The sequence below is a fragment of the Bos mutus genome, chromosome X (genome assembly GCF_027580195.1).
Source record: "Bos mutus isolate GX-2022 chromosome X, NWIPB_WYAK_1.1, whole genome shotgun sequence".
Classification (NCBI taxonomy): Eukaryota; Metazoa; Chordata; class Mammalia; order Artiodactyla; family Bovidae; genus Bos; species Bos mutus.
Window position 1 is genome coordinate 5,616,410 of NC_091646.1, and position 19,396 is coordinate 5,635,805.

The window sequence follows — 19,396 nt, forward strand, 5'->3', positions numbered from 1 at the left end:
AATCAAAGAGGACAACTAGCCCCATAAGAAGACAGAATGCCTGTCCAGGATTAGACATCTCCTTTATCTGAAGCATGGTTGCATCCCAGGAATCATTTCTTACCACTTTCATCATTCCAGTTCCTTGTCTTTACAAGGTAGAATTCTCTCATTCCTAAGGGATCTTAAGAAATGCTGAGCCTTTTGCTCCTGTCCATTCTGATACTGAAGCTGCTGCCACCTCTTATCTACCACAGGGACTTTTTCTGTAACCCACGCCTGCTGATAGGCTGTGCTAGTAGCAGATGCTCTCACAGGAAGTGCTCTTATTTGAGGCACTTATTTTGATTCTGCTTTTACTAGTGGGAATGAAAGGGGTTAAATGATAGATGGCATACTAACTGTGGAAATAGAAATAGGCATTTGAAGATGCTGCTCCTGTGTAGGGTCCAATAGCAGGTATGAGATGATAGAATGGTGAGGAGGTGGTGTGAAGAATATTGTTATGATCCTTCACTTTCTCCACACAGATTGCATCTTCTCTTGCTCTGAAGCTTCCACAGCATCTAAAAGGCCTCTTTCCATCTCCTCTACACCCTCCTGCTCAGAGAAATACCCATATCCCTCCTCCAGCATCACCACCTTCATAAGTGCCTGTAAGGGAGCAGTACCAGGCCCACCCCTATCATCAATAATGGCAGTGGCTGCTGCCAGGCCTGATTCTTTCTTCTTTTCCTCCACCACCATTTGTACTCTTCCTCTATTGCACCAACACTGAATTTATATCCAGCAGGAAAAATACCAGCACATGCCCACCTTTCCAAGTGTACAGGGGACATTAGGACCCACAAAATATCATACTATCTTCTCCCCTCCCTCTTAAATAATTTTGTTTATTCACCCTCATAACCCTCTTCTTTTCCTACATTCCTATCCCTAGCCAAGGCTCTTACCATTAGTCATCTCTGAGAAAGGAGAGTTCTCATATGACAGGGTCATTTTTCTCTTCTAACCCCTCATCTCACCATACTCGTTCCAAGAAGATATTCAGATCTTGGCACCTCTTATCCCAGCCAGCCTGTATCTGGTTTTCTATAATCCACTGCATTTGGACCAAATTATGATATGAAAGGAATGGCCTAGAGAAAGAATACTGCTTTATAATGCCTATGTACTCCTTACTCCATACCAGGACCCCAGGGAGAAAGCAGAGCCCCAGAAGGAAATGGTGATTGTAGAGAGACTATGGTACATGTAGAGAGACTAGGGCTTCAGGGCTTTCAGCACTGGCAGACACCTTCAACCCCCATTGGCTATAGAGAAGCAGAAATGCCCACCCTCAAGAGACCATGTGGACTTGGACAGTGAGAGTACCAGGGACAGTAACAATGGACTGAAGGCCCCCATAGAAGGCCCTCCCCCTCCCATTCTTGGTAACTCACAGGAAGAAGAGGGGCCCTTCAATAGTGAATGACATTTAACTTTCAGTCTTCTCAGTGGGATGGAGGGAAGCTTCAGATTTAAATGGTAACTTCTGGGGACTACCTGGAGGTCCAGTGGTTAGGACTCAGTGCTTTCACTGCCATGGGCCTGGGTTCATTCCCTGGTTGCAGAACTAAGTTCCTACAAGCCTCATGGCTCAACCAAAAAAAAATTAATTTAAAATAATTAAATCAACTGCTACTTCTGAGCAAACCTGTCCCCGAGGTACACACTACACAGAAGACACAGCAATAAGTGAACACTCTTTATTACTAGTTAGAAACAGAAAACTTCTGACAGAGCCTGAGCCTGGTGAGCTGGAATCTCCTGGGAGAACTCCAGGATACCTCTTGTTCAGACTGGAGGCTGATCTGACTTCCAGCCCCTGGGCTCCACCCTGGCTCCCCCTGGCTTGCAGCAGCTGCTTCAGGGGAGCAGAGCGCCTGCAGAGAACACACAAAGTGGAAGAGAAGGGCCCAAGGGCATTCTCAAGAGTACTTGTCCCAGTCCAGTTCTACTTTTAATCCAATTAGCCCTCCCAAGAGAAGCACTATCCATAGCACGATGTCTGTCCTTAGAACACATTTTGTTCTTCATCCACTGGCTGGAAAGGGGCTTGGGATGGTGGCTGCCTGAAGCTGTGTTGCCAGCACTCCCCGAAGCACTTCTTTAAGGCAGTCACTCAGTGGTCTTTCAGGCAACCAGGGAACTAGCTGTCCCTCTCGAGGGAGGAAATCAGGAGAGTATCAGAAAAGTCCTGCCTGAACTTTCCTGCTCTTTGCCACTACTCATTTGTGACATCTGGGACCAACGAGATGAACAGTTGGGAAATCAAGTCCATCCACAAAAATCTCTTTGATCTTGCCCCTGGAACTACAAAAATATCTGGATGCTATTTCAACTGGGTTTACCCAAAGGCCACACAACATGCAAAATAAAGTCACCTCTAATCTATAATGTATCTCAAATTATGCTGTCCCCTGTCATCTAACCAAACTCACCAAAAAGATTTGTGTACACTAGATAATACAATATAATTCTACCTCCTATCATATACTAGACAATCAATAACTAGTTGTTTAATTAAATGAAATCTATCAAATTTGCTATCATCTATAGAATTTAACACTGCAAACCCACCCCCTAGCACTTCTGAAATAATTCCATATCAACAGAGAAATTAAATCATAACAAAATTATTTTGTATCCCTTTTCCCTCTAATAAGTCCCAAAGTATCTCTTCTTCCCTGACTTCTTAGCTTCAGCCAGCCGGGAGGGTCTCACTGAGGTGCAGGTCAGTCAGAAATGAAGTGTGATTTCTTCAGGATCTTGGAAGATCTTCTAAATGGGATAGGTTCAGATTCTTCAGCAACAGGCAAATTCCATGGGGCTCAGAGACAAAAATGAGCCCCTACCTATAAAACTTAAATACAAGAAGCAAACATGAACACTGCAGTAGTTTACAAAAGAACAATAGCATTTTCAAGGAAAAACAGTACTCCTAAAATTCAATGTAGCATATAACTCTAAAAGCATATGGCTATTCTGAGGCAAAGACAGGAAAAGGTAGCATTTTCAGGAAAAGGTGGTTAATAAGAAAACAGAAATTAGTGAAAAAAAAAAAATTCTTCATGACTTCGGTGCCTCCAGGGTGTCAGCCAATTAGCATCAGCCATCCAGAATCCAGCACCTACAAACTTAAAAGGAATTAGAAGTCCTCTATTTTAAACACGTAATACTCAAAGTAGTCTTTGTTAAAATAAGTGTACAAATAAGGATATAATTATGTGTGTGCATGCATGTGTGTATATATTTGTATGTGTGCTCAGATGATAAAAAGTGCTTAATTTGGGTAATAAAATAATGGATTGTTTTATTTAATTTTTGAATTATGAATATTTCAAATATTATGAATTTTTAATATATGAATATTCAAATAAATTTGAATTTATTTAAATTTTGAATTATGAAATTAAATTTCATAATTTTGATTTTCAAATTTTCTGTGAAGTAAATGAGTTACTTTTTGATCAAAAGAGGAGAGGTTGTTAGGAAATTGGTTTTTCCTTGGAGTGTTTCCATTCTTACTTACCTTCCTGAAATCAGTGAGCTTGTCCTGGATCCAGGCCTCCACTCTCAAATGCCCTGCAGACATTCTTGCATTTATAGCAGGACTTGCGCCATGGAAAATTCACTGCTTTACAGCGCAGGCACTCCCAACAATTTTGATTGGGATGTATAGTAGGTTTCTGCTGATGCTGGGTATCTGAGGAATTTTTCTCTTTTGGTTGCTTGGCATTTTGCTCCTGTTTCCTGGAGCTTTTTCTCACAATATAACATTTGCTGTACCATGAGGGACATGTCCCCTGGGGCCTCTCTGGACCTTCCTGTTTGGGGAACTTGCTGCTGCTCATGGAGTACTTCTCCTGGGGCATCACTGGACACTCCTTCTGGCTGTGGCTCCTGCTGTCTCCATGGGGCGCTGTCCCCTGGGGACAAACAGGGCCTCCTTCTTGGCTGTGGTTCCTACTGTCTCCCTGGGGCACTGTCCCCTGGGGACACACAGCATCTTCCTCTCGGCTCTGGCTTCTGCTGTCGCACAGGGAGGACATCCCCTGGGGACACACAGCACCTTTCTCTGGGCTGTGGCTTCTGCTGCCCCCCAGGGAGAACATCCCCTGGGGACACACAGCACCTTCCTCTTGGCTGTGGCTTCTGCTGCCCCCCACAGAGGACATCCCCTGGGGACACACAGCACCTTCCTCTAGGCTCTGGCTTCTGCTGTCCTGCAGGGAGGACATCTCCTGGGGACACACAGCACCTTCCTCTCGGCTGTGGCTTCTGCGGCCCCCCACAGAGGACATCCCCTGGGGACACACAGCACCTTCCTCTTGGCTCTGGCTTCTGCTGCCCCCCACAGAGGACATCTGGGGACACACAGCACCTTCCTCTAGGCTCTGGCTTCTGCTGTCCTGCAGGGAGGACATCTCCTGGGGACACACAGCACCTTCCTCTCGGCTGTGGCTTCTGCGGCCCCCCACAGAGGACATCCCCTGGGGACACACAGCACCTTCCTCTTGGCTCTGACTTCTGCTGTCCCGCAGGGAGGACATCTCCTGGGGACACACAGCACCTTCCTCTTGGCTCTGGCTTCTGCGGCCCCCCACAGAGGACATCTCCTGGGGACACACAGCACCTTCCTCTTGGCTCTGACTTCTGCTGTCCCGCAGGGAGGACATCTCCTGGGGACACACAGCACCTTCCTCTTGGCTCTGGCTTCTGCGGCCCCCCACAGAGGACATCTCCTGGGGACACACAGCACCTTCCTCTTGGCTCTGACTTCTGCTGTCCCGCAGGGAGGACATCCCCTGGGGACACACAGCACCTTCCTCTTGGCTGTGGCTTCTGCTGTCCCGCAGGGAGGACATCCCCTGGGGACACACAGCACCTTCCTCTCGGCTGTGGCTTCTGCTGTCCCGCAGGGAGGACATCCCCTGGGGACACACAGCACCTTCCTCTCGGCTGTGGCTTCTGCAGGCCTCCTGTGCATATTCCCCCTGGAGGTTCTCAGAATATTCCTCCTGGGCATAGAAACTCGGGTCATATGGTGGGGCCATCTCTTCCTGGGCCCCCACTGCAGCCCACTGACCAAGTGGGTATATCCCCAGAGGAGGCACCTGGGGTGCAACTGCTACTGGCACTGCTGCTGCCGTGACTGCTCCCTCTTCCATAACTGCTACAGGTGGTAAAGGTGTCACATATGGGTATCCCAGTGGGAATGACTCATGGCATGGGAATGGATGTGGCACCAGCATTGGTGGAAGGGGTTGCACTGCCTGGGCAAAGGAGCTCTGAGGTCCGGGGACATAAATCACAGCTGCTGGGGCTGCCATCTGACTCTCTGAATGTGGCATACCCTGTGCTCCCAGAGCCACCATCTTGCCGTGCTCCGGTACATTCAGGGGCCATGCTGTAGCCCCAAGCTGCTCAGCTCCAGGCCCAGGCAGCATTTCATGTGCCACAGGTGCTAACTGGGCCGCTCTCTCAAACTGGAGCAGTCGCCCACGCAACATATCTCGCTCGTACATCACCTGCTTCAGGGCGAACCATGCGTTTCCATGTGCTGCCGCCTTCTCACGCTCCTCATGGAGGCGCTTCAGCTCATTGGCCAGGGCCCAGGAAGCTGCCTTATGCTCCCTGACCTGCTGCTGGAGCTGCCTGATATGGTGCGCCTGCTGCTCCCACTGCCTTGCGCCCACACGCACGCTCAATGCCAGTGCGCTCCAGGCACAGGCCCTCTTGATGGCGTGCGGCACCCGTGGGTCAGCAACCACGATTTGCAGCTGATCCTCTACCTCGTTCCAGGGTCGCGAGCGTAAGGCCATGTAAAAATCGGGGCCACCCCCGTTCTCGAGGACCTCGTTGTTGATGAACCGGATTACATCGACGTGGCGAAAGCCACTGGCATTGTCCCCAAAGTCCACAGCCATGGCTGCTGAGGCCTAGTCAACCAACCACCTCACTGAGGAAGACGCTGCCTTCCGACAGTCGCGGCAGCTAAAAGCTGCAGCTGCTACCAAGTCCGCCCTTCACTTCCCAGCTCAGTCCTGGCCTCCTCACCCGCCTTTTTTGTCCCTCACACGGTCCCGCTTTCCTCACCGAGAGTAGAACACGTCCACTCACCACCATGCCAACCGCCAAAGTGCAGAGAACGTGATTCGTCACAGGCGTGCTGAGTCACACGCACGCAAGGCTGCTAGACCTGCCACCCAGCTAGAGCCCCCTCTACAGGATGAGCGGACCAGAAGCTGCACTGGGTGCCGCAATGAGACCAGACGTGGCAGAGGGGAGGGGGGAGCTGGTGCAGGCAGCAGGATGCAAGCACGCTGCGGCAGCGGGCTCTGCGGATCCCTTCCAGATGCTAATAGTTGCCAATCATGCACCTAGGGCAGAGAAGGCAATGGCACCCCACTCCAGTACTCTTGCCTGGAAAATCCCATGGACAGAGGAGCCTGGTGGGCTGCAGTCCATGGGGTCGTGAAGAGTCGGACACAACTGAGCGACTTCACTTTCACTTTTCACTTTCATGCATTGGAGAAGGAAATGGCAACCCACTCCAGTGTTCTTGCCTGGAGAATCCTAGGGACAGGGGAGCCTGGTAGGCTGCTGTCTATGGGGTTGCACAGAGTTGGACACGACTGAAGTGACTTAGCAGCAGCAGCAGCAGCAGCAGCATGCACCTAGGGGCTGCAACCACACACATACACACACGCACACACATATACTCTCTCAATCCTGTTGTAAAAGGAAGGATGAATCAATGGAGATCAGAGAACTTGAGTGGGGGGGTGGATTTGGGGGGTAAGGAGTTGAGGTTAAGGAGACTGGGGCTTCAAGACCCCTAGTTTAGGAGTGCAAACTTGGGGTCTATCAAAACCCCAAAAAGGAGTTGGACAGTGTTGGGAGAGACTTGAGAGAGAAAGTTGTGCTTGCACTACTGATGTGAGGAAAGTGATGAGGTTGCATGGTGGGGAAGCAGTGGAAACCAGGTAAATATGCCACTTTGGCATATTTATTAGTTTGAATTAAATTTACCTAAGAAACAGCCAGTGTAAGGACACCCTGACCCTCATCCCCCTAAAATCAGGAAGTAAATATCCCATATGAAAGGTACCCTCCCTATACAAGATGCTGTAAGGCATCCTGATTACCAGTTTCAACCTAAAAAAAAAAAACAAAAACAAAAACAAACAGGTAAATAATTCAGTCAGCAAAATTGAGTTTATTTTGGAAAACCAGAAGAATTAAATTCAGTACATATAAAGTGTGGCAAACTGTAAGCAACTCCAATGAACAAAGAAGAGGAGTGATCTTTAAAGAGGAAAGGAGGAAGTTTGGAGGGACTGTTCTGAATTAAAGTTTTTGAATGGGAGCAAGAGTTTAGGGTTGTGGCAGCTTCTCATTGGCAGAGTTATGGCAGTTTCCCATTGGCTGTGTGTTGCTGTGCAAAGAGAAAATCTTCCTTCTAATTGCTGGGGTGTGTAAAGTAAACTTCTTCCTGCTGGAATATGTAAAATAAGATGTAAGAATGGTACGTTTCCTTTTTTGATTTTTACATTTCCCCCTTTTGATCAAAATCTTTCCTTGAAAGTATTGCTGATCAAGAGTCAGTTTTTCTATATTTGGTGATTTTGTTCCTCAGGGCCAGGAAGGACCTTTCCTGATCGTTGTCATGTGCCATGTCAGAGGGAAAGTATACACATTAGAAACTGTTGAGGTCACATTTGAGTAAGAAGGAAGGATAGGAAGAACTCTTAAGCATTTTCCACCTAAATTCTTTATTTTATCAAAGTCATAAGTGTTAGAGATTATCTTGAAGCATTAATCTAGCATCACTTTATTGTACATCATTTCTAAAAGAATTTAACAAGCAATAGCTACAAAACTTACAAATAATTATACAAAGTAGAATTGAAAGTAATATGAAAAATTCAGTTTGTATGATGGTTCTAAATCACGACCTTAGACTTGAAGGTAGCCAACTGAACAAATAAGAGGATCATGTCAGATTAAATTTATTGCAACCAGTGTGCTTATTCTCTGATTTTGTGTAATCAAGTTTTGACCTCTTCAGAGACACTTATCCATGTGCAACATCTCACAAATGCCTCATTGTTCAACAAGTAGGTTATAAAGGGCTATGTAAATGTCTAGAACTACTTTAGCCACTAAGTCAAGTGATTGTTGTTTGGCTGCTACTACTTTGGCTGCAGAATTGGCTAGCTTTCCTAATGTTAGGGAGATATTTCTGATAATGCAATCAATGGCACTTACTCTGATGCAAGGTAGAAAGTCTCACCCTATGGAGACAAACCTGAAGTCATGTATGTATCCTGGAAGCTCCTATTTAATATAGATATGGAGGCTTAATGGGGTGTACTAGTGAGAGGTTTCTGGCTTGTTATTGATATTAACAGGGACAGTTAAATATAATGATAAGTATTAACCTCCGATTTGTCAGCTATCTAAATATTCATATGTCCATGGGAAATGTCATCCACCACAGACAAAGATGAAGCCAGATGGAGCACAAGAAACTCCAGCTGAGGTCTGGAAATGGATAAATCCATTAGCTTAAAGTTTCTGATTTAAAATCTGATCCCTTCTCAAACTAGGGATCAGACTAATTGGGATGACATTCTTTGAAATACCATTTCATGTCAAAAATAACGTTTCTAAAAGCCTTGCAAACAAGAGTAAGCTCATTTGTATTTCCCTTGAGTGCAGGAGACCATATTTGGATGAGGAAAATAACATGGAAAGTGAAGAACATATGATCAGCAAAAGTAGAGTGTTTAGTTACAGTGGTATGGTTATGATTGGCGAAAGATTGAGATAAGGTATGGGAACATTCAGTCATAACAACTTAACCTGATAGGTAACATCTGTAGGCTTGTGGATAAAATCAGCCTTGGCATTTGGGATTACAGAGAAAATGGTTACAGACAAGACCAACAGGTCTCCTACATGGTTTTCAACATGGTTATCCAACATAGAGTTTCTGGTGACATATCCATCAGAAAAGTTTACCCCTTTTTCAATAGAGTGGGAAATGTGGATAAGAGCATTGTCTTTCTAAGAAGGAAAGGGAAAATAAAGTGAGAAATGACAGCCATCTGGTCTAGTCATCTCAGGAAAACTGTCTCCTTCACCTGTTGTCTGCTTCAGTTCCTGGAAACCTTTGTTTTCAAGTCACTAGTTAGTGTATAGGTCTAGTCAGGGTTTGGTGCTTTCTTTATACGACACATGAATCCAAGAGTCTATAATTTGGAGTTTGGCAGCACAAGAGTTGGTTAATATTACCTTATTAGGACCTTTCCCATGGGGTTGAAGAGAGTCATTCTAGAGATGTCTTTTCCAAAAAACAAAATCTCCAGGCTGCAAAGTATGGTGTTTGAGGTCTTCATCTCTCAGGATCATGCTGTGAAAATATTGCTGTACTGAAGCATGACTATTTTCAATGGATGTAATCAGAACTTTTCAATATTGAAGTATATCTCCTTTTATTAATTGTAGAGCTACATGCCTGAGGTGCCCAGCAATTATGAGTTCCAAAGGGATGGATCTGAGATTTAGAAGGACCAACAAGCAATGCTTTTGGCGAAGGTACTTGGAGGGTCTCCACAAATTTTGCCAAATGAGTTTTTTTCTTTTAGTTTTTATTATTTATTTTTGGCTGTGCTGGGTCTTTGATGCTGCATGCAGGCTTTCTCTAGTTGTGGTAAGCTACTCTTTGTTGCTATGCACAGGCTTCTGACTGCTTCTCATTGTAGTGGCTTCTCTTACTGTAGAGCACTGACTCTAGGCATGGTCTCAGTAGTTGTAACACATGGACTTAGTTGCCCCAAGCTATGTAGAATCTTCCCATACCAAGGATCAAATCTGTATCCCCTGCATTGGCAGGTGGGTTCTTAACCACTGGACCACCAGGGAAGTCTGCCAATTGTGTTTTGATAGTGCTGTTAGTTCATTCAACTAGTCCTAACGACTGAGCATGATAAGCATAATGAAAATGCTGTAGATCTAGGCAAACAGCACAAATATAGTATTTGGCCAGTAAAATGGGTTCCCCAGTCATGATGGAGCTCAAGAAGTTACCCAGGTAGGGATAATCTTTTCTATTAATATTGTAGATACTGAAGAGGCAGTAGCTTATCTACATCGAAAAACTGACCCAGTGGGAAAACGTACGAACCATGACTAAAACATATTTATATCCATGAGATGGAGAAAGCTGAATATAATCCATTTGCCAAACCTTGAATAGTCCATTGGGCAAGTTAAAGTGCATGCCAACTATCAGTATAAAGTCTGCAAATTTACCCTTGGCTAGAGTACAACCTGAGTAAGAACATATAATTCAGCCTGGTGGACTGAGGTAACCAAAGGCAAAGATGCTGTCTCAATGACTTCAAAAGGAGTTGCAGTTGTGTACCTAGCCCAGTATTTACATTTTTCATCCTTTAAATAAGAACCATCAGTAAACTATGAAAATTCAGCATTGGTTAGGGGATTTTTCTATAAATCTTTGCAAAGGGTCAAAAGATGATCTGTTAGAGTCGAACAATCATGAGGAGTATCACCCACAGATGAGGGAAGAAGGGTAATACAGTTAAAGTTATTAGGTGAAAAAGAGTTATATAAGGAGCAGTTAGCAAGAGGATTTTCTAGGAAGTGAGACTACTGGCCTAAAGGTGTTGAGTGTGATAAGAATTTAGGAAGACTTCTGCATGGACTACAAAGATAGTTTGAAAAGATTTGATGATTATTTCTTCGGTGGCCTGAACTAAAAAGACCGGAACAGGAATGGCTCTGAGGCAAGGAGGGTATTCTTATGCCATAGGGTCTAGCTGCTGACTTTAGTACCCAGCAAGACAAGGATGATCCCCATTTCCAAGAGTGTTTCCCTCCTCATATATGAAGAAGAACAAGGAAAAATGATAATCATGTATCCAAGAGTAGGGGGATTTATCAGTTTTTCCTTTAACATTTTAAAAGCTAGGTCACTCTGATCTTCACAAGTAACAAGATCAGGTTTCATGTTCCCCAGTAAGGCATATAGAGCTCGGGCCATGAGATAAAAGTTTGGAATCAAGTTCTGACTATTGCCAGCCAACCCTAGAAAACCTTGTAGCTGGTGTTTGATTTGGGGTTGGAGGAAATTCAGAATGCCATGAAACCCATCTGGATCTAGGTACACCCTTTGTTCTGAGATCAGATGCCCCAAATAGTAAACTTTAGTTTGAATAAGCTGCAGTTTCTCCATAGAAACTTTATGTCCCTTTGAGTATAAAAGCTTTAACAGGTGGATGCTCTTAAATATCTTCCCGTGAGGAGACCTGGGAAGTGAAACAGAGAAGCAAGTCATCTACATATTGTAATAAAGTAGAGCCTCCAGGAAATTTTATATCATCTAAATCAGCTTTTAATTTTTTTAAGAAATAGGAAGAACTTTTGGTAAAACCATGGGGTTTTACTGTCCAGGTATATTGTTGTACTTCCCAAATAAAGGCAAAGAGAAATTGACTAGCTTTATCTACTGGGATGCTAAAGAAAGCACTACATAAGTCAATTGCAATTAAAATTTTGCATTAAGTGGGGATGGAGGCTAATAAAATATGGGGATTGGGAACAATAGAGTAATGAGGGATAAAATATTATTTGTGGCTCAGAGGTCTTGGTCAAATCTCCATCCTCAGCCACTGAGTTTCTTTACAGGTAAAATAGGGGTGTTACAGGGACTAGTGCAGGAGATAAGGAGGCCCTGGGCCAAACAGTTTTCTATTATCAGCTTAATGCCCTGGAGGTCCTCTTTACTTATAGGGTATTGGTCAATTCTTGGAGAGGCTTTAAGGGATCTACTTCAATCTTGATAGGAGGTGTATCATGGATTCTGGTGATATCTGTTGAAGATTTCATCCATAAGGAGAGTGATAGTTAATCCAATAGGAACAAATGATTAGTATCCTTACAATTAGCTCTAATGCTGTCAGAGACAGAACAAATAAAATACATTGAAGGGTCATTTGATTTATTTAGTTGGCTATTTTGGTTGCTGTTATCAAATTCTAGAACTATTTCCCCCTTTTGGGAGAGAGAAATTCCAGCATGTTATTTTATGAAGAAATCTCAGCCCAATAAATGAATGGGGTGGAGGAACTAAGGAGGAAAGGACAGGTATCTTTTAGAGGTCTTAAACAAAAGGAGATAGGTTTAGAAATAGAAACCTGTTGAGTTTAATTTGTAGCCCACATTATTTTATCCAAGTATTCCAAGGCAAGGACAATTTAATAACAGTGAGGTTGAATACCAAGAGCGTACCTCCAGTGTCAATAAGTACAGAGAGACATTTATTCCCAATCTGGAGAGTGGTTTTGCAAAGTTGGCTAAGGGGAAGGACTGGGGGAAAACCCTGTAATTCCTCAGAGTCCCATCATTAGAGATTAGAAGGGCATTGGAAAGGCTGGTTAGAGGGCTAAAGGCAGCTGGAGTGCTCAAGCTCGTAAGTCTTTATTCCAATTTCCTGGATTTTTGTAATAACAGCAGAGATAAGGAGGATTTTTATTTTGCTTAAGAGCTTCCACTTCTTGGAGTTGAAAATTGAAGACTTTTGTAGTCTTCTTCTTCATTGGATCATCTAGGGTGCAGGTCAGCTAGTTTGCTAAATTAACTAAATCTCAGGTGGACATAGTTTCCCATTCCATTCTAGTCTTTTTAACCAGAAGAGAAAGATTCCAGTTCAGTTGATTAATGAACACAAAGTTAAAGGCTACCCAAGTGCTGTTGCCTCCTTAGCACAGTAGGCAGCACATCAGTCTCACAATGCCTACCCAAGTGTATTCAACGTTCAAAAGAAGAGTTTTCTTTAAAGACAATTTGGAATACTCTACAGCAATCATACATGGGTTCTTTGGACTTCTAGGTACAAGCCTGAATTTTATTCCCATCAACTGGTTTTGGAAAAACCCTAGAAATTGCCAACTGTAGTTGCTGGTGATTCCCCAATCCTCATGGCATAGCAAAACAGCAGGGATTACTTTGCCCCCAGGGTATAACTCTAAAGACTTCCAAGGGTTATCCCGATTAGTTTTTATCCAGTGTTGGGTCTGAACTTCATCAGCAAGCATATGAACTAGCTGATATAAGTCTACAGCAAATCTGTGAGGATTCTGTTATTCGGGGGAAGTCTTTGACTATGGCTTATAGTTCAGCTTTAATCCAGAGGAGATAAGAAAGTAGGGGTTTAGAATTTAGATCCCCAGAGGGTCTGATGTTAAGAGGTTCAGGGGAAGAGGAATCAGAGAGAGTTGGGAGAAAAAAAGAAGTTCAATGGGAGGATTGTAATGAGGAAACAGAGAGTATAGAGGTGGCAGAATGATACAGAAGGGTAAGAGGAAGATGGCAACAGAGACAAAGAGGAAAAGGAAGGGCAAGAGTGAACATTTTAGGAATCAGTGAACTAAAATGGATGGGAATGGGCAAATTTAATTGTTTTCTTCCAATTGTTTGTTCTCCTCAGTTTATTTAGAAATGGTATTTTATAAAGAGGCAATTTTAGAGTCTTGAATGTGTTTGAAATCTTCCAGGTACCTATTAAAATAACATTGCATTCAGTCTGTTTAATTTTAGAGCCATAGTCTTCTAACAGTTCTGAGAAAAACAAGTTTGGGGAGGTCTAAAATTCCCCATAATGGCCATTGGAGTTTTAAATTATCTTCGCTCAAGTTGATCCATTTAGTTTAAAATGTGCATGAGGAAGGACCACAGTTTTTAACATAAAACCAGACAGACTCCCAGAAGGAGGACCCTCCTGAGAGATTTTTTTATAGGCTTAGGATCACATACTTTAAAACCAGAGATTAAGAAAACAAGTCAGTACTCACCAAAAGGGCAATGGCACCACACACACACACACACACACACACCAGCAGATCTCAAAAAAAGTTACAGAGTTCAGTCAAAAGGAAAGACATCAAATCTAAGAGACTTGCCAGACCAGAAAGAAGAAGACAACTCATAGAAGTTAAGAGCACAAGGGGCTCAAGTGGGTTCAGCATAGTTTTCCAGGTGTACTGCATACTGTTCCAGTTCTTCAAGGGTCATCACCTTCTATTTTTCTGACACCAAGTAATACTAACCTTTAAAACAAAAAGTTAAGTGGTTTAAGTGGTGAAATCAAGTTTATTTAACAGTGGCAACAGAATTGTAATTCCGGACATGCAAGCTATGGCAAATCATGAACTGCAGCACGTCAGGCTTCCCTCTTCATCACCAACTCCCGCAGCTTGCTCAAACTCATGTCCACCAAGTCCGTGATGCTATCTAACAGTCTCATCCTCTGTCATTCCCTTCTCCTCCTGCCTTCAATCTTTCCCAACATCAGGGTCTTTTCCAATTAGTCAGTTCTTCACATCAGGTGGCCAAAGTATTGGAGTTGCAGCTTCAGCATCAATCCTTCCAATGAATATTCAGGACTGATTTCCTTTAGGATGGACTGGTTGGATCTCCTTACAGTCCAAAGGACTCTCAAGAGTCTCCTTCAACACCACAGTTCAAAAGTATCATGAGGGGCACTGGAATTATTAAAGAGTAATGGGAAGCCAGACCAAGATGCTCTGGGAAAATAGACCCAGATATAGAGAACACACTTGTGGACAGAGTGGGGGACAGAGAGCGTGGGATGAATAGAGAGAGCAGCAGTGAAATGTATACATTAACATATGTAAAATAGATAGCCAGTGGGAATTTGCTGTATGATGCAGGGAGCTCAGCCCAGTCCTCTATGACAACCTGGAGGGATAGGATGGAGGTGGGAGGAAGTTTCAAGAGGGCAGGGACATATGTATGCCTGTGGCTGATTCATGTTGATGTATAGCAGAAACCAACACAATATTGTAAAGCAATTATCCTCCAATTAGAAATAAATAAGATTGCTGGGAGAAATATCAATAACCTCAGACATGCAGCTGACACCACCCTTATGGCAGAAAGTGAAGAGGAACTAAAAAGCCTCTTGATGAAAGTGAAAGTGGAGAGTGAAAAAGTTGGCTTAAAGCTCAACATTCAGAAAATGAAGATCATGGCATCCGGTCCCATCACTTCATGGGAAATAGATGGGGAAACAGTGGAAAGTGTCAGACTTTATTTTCTTGGGCTCCAAAATCACTGCTGATGGTGACTGCAGCCATGAAATTAAAAAACGCTTACTCCTTGGAAGGAAAGTTATGTCCAATCTAGATAGCATATTGAAAATCGGAGACATCACTTTGCCAACAAAGGTCCGTCTAGTCAAGGCTATGGTTTTTCCTGTGGTCATGTATGGATGTGAGAGTTGGACTGTGAAGAAGGCTGAGCACCAAAGAATTGATGCTTTTGAACTGTGGTGTTGGAGAAGACTCTTGAGAGTCCCTTGGACTGCAAGGAGATCCAACCAGTCCATTCTGAAGGAGATCAGCCCTGGGATTTCTTTGGAGGGAATGATGCTGAAGCTGAAACTCCAGTACTTTGGCCACCTCATGCGAAGAGTTGACTCATTGGAAAAGACTCTGATGCTGGGAGGGATTGGGGGCAGGAGGAGAAGGGGGCAACAGAGGATGAGATGGCTGGATGGCATCACTGACTCGATGGACCTGAGTCTGAGTGAACTCCGGGAGTTGGTGATGGACAAGGAAGCCTGGCGTGCTGCGATTCATGGGGTTGGGAAGAGTCAGACACGACTGAGCGACTGAACTGAACTGAGAAATAAATTAATTTTTTTTTAAAAAAGAAATAGGAAGCCACACTGAGATAAGTAACCTGATTCAATGAAGAAGAGGGAAGAACATTTCAAATTTTAGCATTAAGCACTCTAATGAATGATCAGACAGTGTTTGTGAGCAAGTACGGTAAAAGTGAATCATAGTGAATATGTGAAGAAGGCAATGGCACCCCACTCCAGTACTCTTGCCTGGAAAATCCCATGGACGGAGGAGCCTGGTAGGCGGCAGTCCATGGGGTCGCTAAGAGTCAGATACAACTGAGTGACTTCACTTTCATGTATTGGAGACAGAAATGGCAACCACTCCAGTGCTGTTGCCTGGAGAATCCCAGGGACGGGGAAGCCTGGTGGACTGCTCTCTATGGGGTCGCACAGAGTCGGACACAATTGAAGCGACTTAGCAGCAGCAGTGAATATGTTGCCTCTAAAATATTTCTAAGGGCTTCTGGAGGCACCACAAGCTATGTAGAGGGGTTTTCCATTCTGGATTGTGTGGAAGGGAGTTATCTTTGCTTAGCTCCTTCTCTTATACTTCTTAGTTGCCATTCTCTCCTCAAGTCTCCTGCATTATTTCCCACCTTACTTGTTCTCACAGAAGAATTTTCTCTCCTCAATCTTATTTTTTAAAAGATTTATTTATTTATTTATGGCTGTGCTGGGTCTTCATTGCTGTGTGGCTTTTTTCTCTAATTGTAGCGAGTGAGGGCTACACTTCATTGCAGTATACGAGCTTCTCATTGCAGCAGCTTCTCTCGTTGCGGAGCACAGACTCAGTGGGCATGTGGGCTTGGTAGTTGTGGCTCCTGGCCTCTAGAGCACACGAACAGTAGTTATGGCACACAGGCTTAGTTGCTCCGTAGCATGTGGGATCTTCCTGAATCAAGAATTGAACCCATGTCCCTTGCATTACAAGGTGGATTCTCAACCACTGGACCATCAAGGAAGCCTCTGTCCTCAGTTTTATACCTACATCCTTCCCCTGTGATTTGGATCTTGGCCTCTTCCATCTCCTCAGGAAGCTAAATCCACTTATAATCTCTCCACTCTCCTATATTTCAGCCTCTTCTTCTCTATTAGCTCTTCCCCATCATGGTATAAGCATGTCCAAGCTTCTTCTATCCTGTAAAATGTTCTTATATACATTTCCTGTACTTTAATTTATACCCATAAAACTACAGAAAATATTCTAAGGGGAACACATGTGGCCCTCTCCCCTCTGTTAATCAAGTTGCTTATAACTTTTCTGTAGCCTTTAAGTCTATTGACCACTTCCTTTTGATATTCAATCTTCCCTTTTTTTTTGGTGACATCAGACTCTACTGATTTGTTTCCTGTTTTTCTGGCTACTCCTTCTTAGTTTCCTTTTGCTGTCTGCTATGCTTCCATTCAGCCCTTAAATACTGATGTCTCTCCAAGTTTTGTTCTTAGACCCCTTATTTATTTTAGGCACCCTTCTTCTAAACAGTCTTTCTGTGTCATCATATCTATTCTCTTGTTCTTAACTGCCATCATTAATTGCTAAAGGCTCCAAAACTTTATATCCAGTTCTGCTCTGTTTCCCAAACTTGAGATTTATCTAATCAACTAACTAGAAACCTTTTCTTAGATCCTCGATGGGCACCTTATTTTCTACAAGTTCTCAATTCATCAACACTATGTTGGACAAATGGCTTGCCAAATTTCTTACCATTTTTGAGGATCCACTTCCTCAAAGAGTTGTTGCAAAGATGCAATAAGAACACACACATATATAAGCTAATTTTCACTTTCATCATATCCTTATTAAATAAGTCTTCATGCAGAAGGTAGGACTTTATCTGGAATTTGAAAAATGGGTAGACTTTAGATGAGAATAGTGAGGGAGAAAATGAAACTGAAACTGACAAAAGATGTGTGTTTGTTATTTACCAATCAGCTGCTTGGCCAAGATTTGCACTGGGTCATCCTGTTCTCACATATTCAGTTGAACTACTTTGCTCAATTCATACAACAACTGCCTCTTGTATTTTTGTTCCGCTATGTTTTTAGAAGCTGACATCTGGTCTCCCACCTACCTGCCTTCAACATTTCAGCTATTTCCATGGGTGCTTTTTGCTATAGCTACACATCTGACACCACCAAGGAGGTACCATGTGTGTAATGGCATTTGTGGTATTTCCAGGATCTATGTAGCCTTCTGGGTGCTGAGGCATCATCTGCCTCTGATCAGAAACAAAACATATTCTGTATATGAAAGTAGAAAATAAAGTGGTTGGAGGGTAGAAATAAGAAAATTGGAATATAAAGAAAAAGTGAAAACACATATTAAGAGGATATAATTATGAGGGTAAATGATTTTATATACAATAATAATCATATCTTTTCAGGTCAGTAATAGACAAATGAAAATAAAATGAAAAACCCAGGTATGACCCTGAAACATTAAGAAGCTACATTCAGTGTGTGTATCTACTTTTCTATGTAGATAACCAGATAACAGTTTTCCCTGAAAATGAAAACATTTTCATGCTTGGACCTGTTCAAATTGCCAAGTATTGAATAGATATTATAAGTAAGAGCATTGTTTTGCTAGCTATATAAAAAAGCACTCAGGCATAATGAGCAATTATCAATATTACCAGATCTAATTTCCAAATTGGCACTAATCATTGTTGCTATTATGTGAAGATAGAAATGATTCCATTTAAACTAAAACTAAAGTTGTTCACTGATAATCTTTTCAATAGTATTTTGCATATTATATTATAAACAATAATGATGATGCTAATAAAAATTTTCTCTGCTGGGCTTTTTATATAGTAATAAATAATTGTTAGCTTTTTAGTACTTACCATGTGCTAGGTGCTGTGCATAGTTTGTAAGCTTTATTTTATGAAATCATCACAACTATGTGCATCAAGTAACAGTATTACCTTCATTTTTTAAATAAGGAAATTGGGGCTTAAGAAAGCTAAATAATTTTTACAAGGACCCATAGCTAGTGTATGGTAAAGCTAGAACTAATATGGTGATTGGTCTGAGTACAAAACCCATGTTCCTAAAATTACACTTTACTGCCTGCCAGGACACATTTCCCCAGAATGCTGAGACCCAAACTAATAAAGTCAATACATGATAGATGTGATAATACATGTGCAAAAGTCATACTAAAAGAAAATCTTTCAATCCAAAAGCAAAAACAAATCTTGCCTATAACCTATTAGGTAGCCTAAACACATTTTAAAAATGAATCAAATGAAGAGGAATGACAATTTGAAACATAGGAAAGCAGGAGTCAGAGGGTGCAAATTGAAATTGCCATTAAAACCCATACAGTGTTCTAACCAATGGATGGTAATATTCTGGTCCTCTGCTCAGATCTGTCTTTATACTGGAGACAGAGGCATCAGGCTATAGAATTCCATGACAACATTCTATGAAAATCTTCCGACCTATTCCAGTTGTTCTCAGTACAGGTTCATCTATTGTTTCCTGATAATATTTGGACTTCAGTTTAACTTAAAGATATGGAGGGAACACCCTCATCATCAACTTAAGTGTTGCAGTTTGCTTGAGAGTTATGCTTATAGCTGTAAACAAATAAATCAGCACTCAATTTTAAACACTGATCCCTTTTGA

The 19,396-nt window shown here is 42.8% G+C and overlaps 1 protein-coding gene across 1 annotated transcript; it reads right to left on the bottom strand.

The window, feature by feature from the left end:
- Positions 1 to 3,563: 3,563 nt before the first annotated feature.
- On the bottom strand, positions 3,564 to 5,951 carry LOC106701424 (testis-expressed protein 13D). The gene has a single exon (XM_070366160.1). It carries the CDS (start codon positions 5,949 to 5,951, stop codon positions 3,564 to 3,566), a length of 2,388 nt encoding a protein of 795 aa, XP_070222261.1.
- Between the last annotated feature and the right edge of the window lie 13,445 nt (positions 5,952 to 19,396).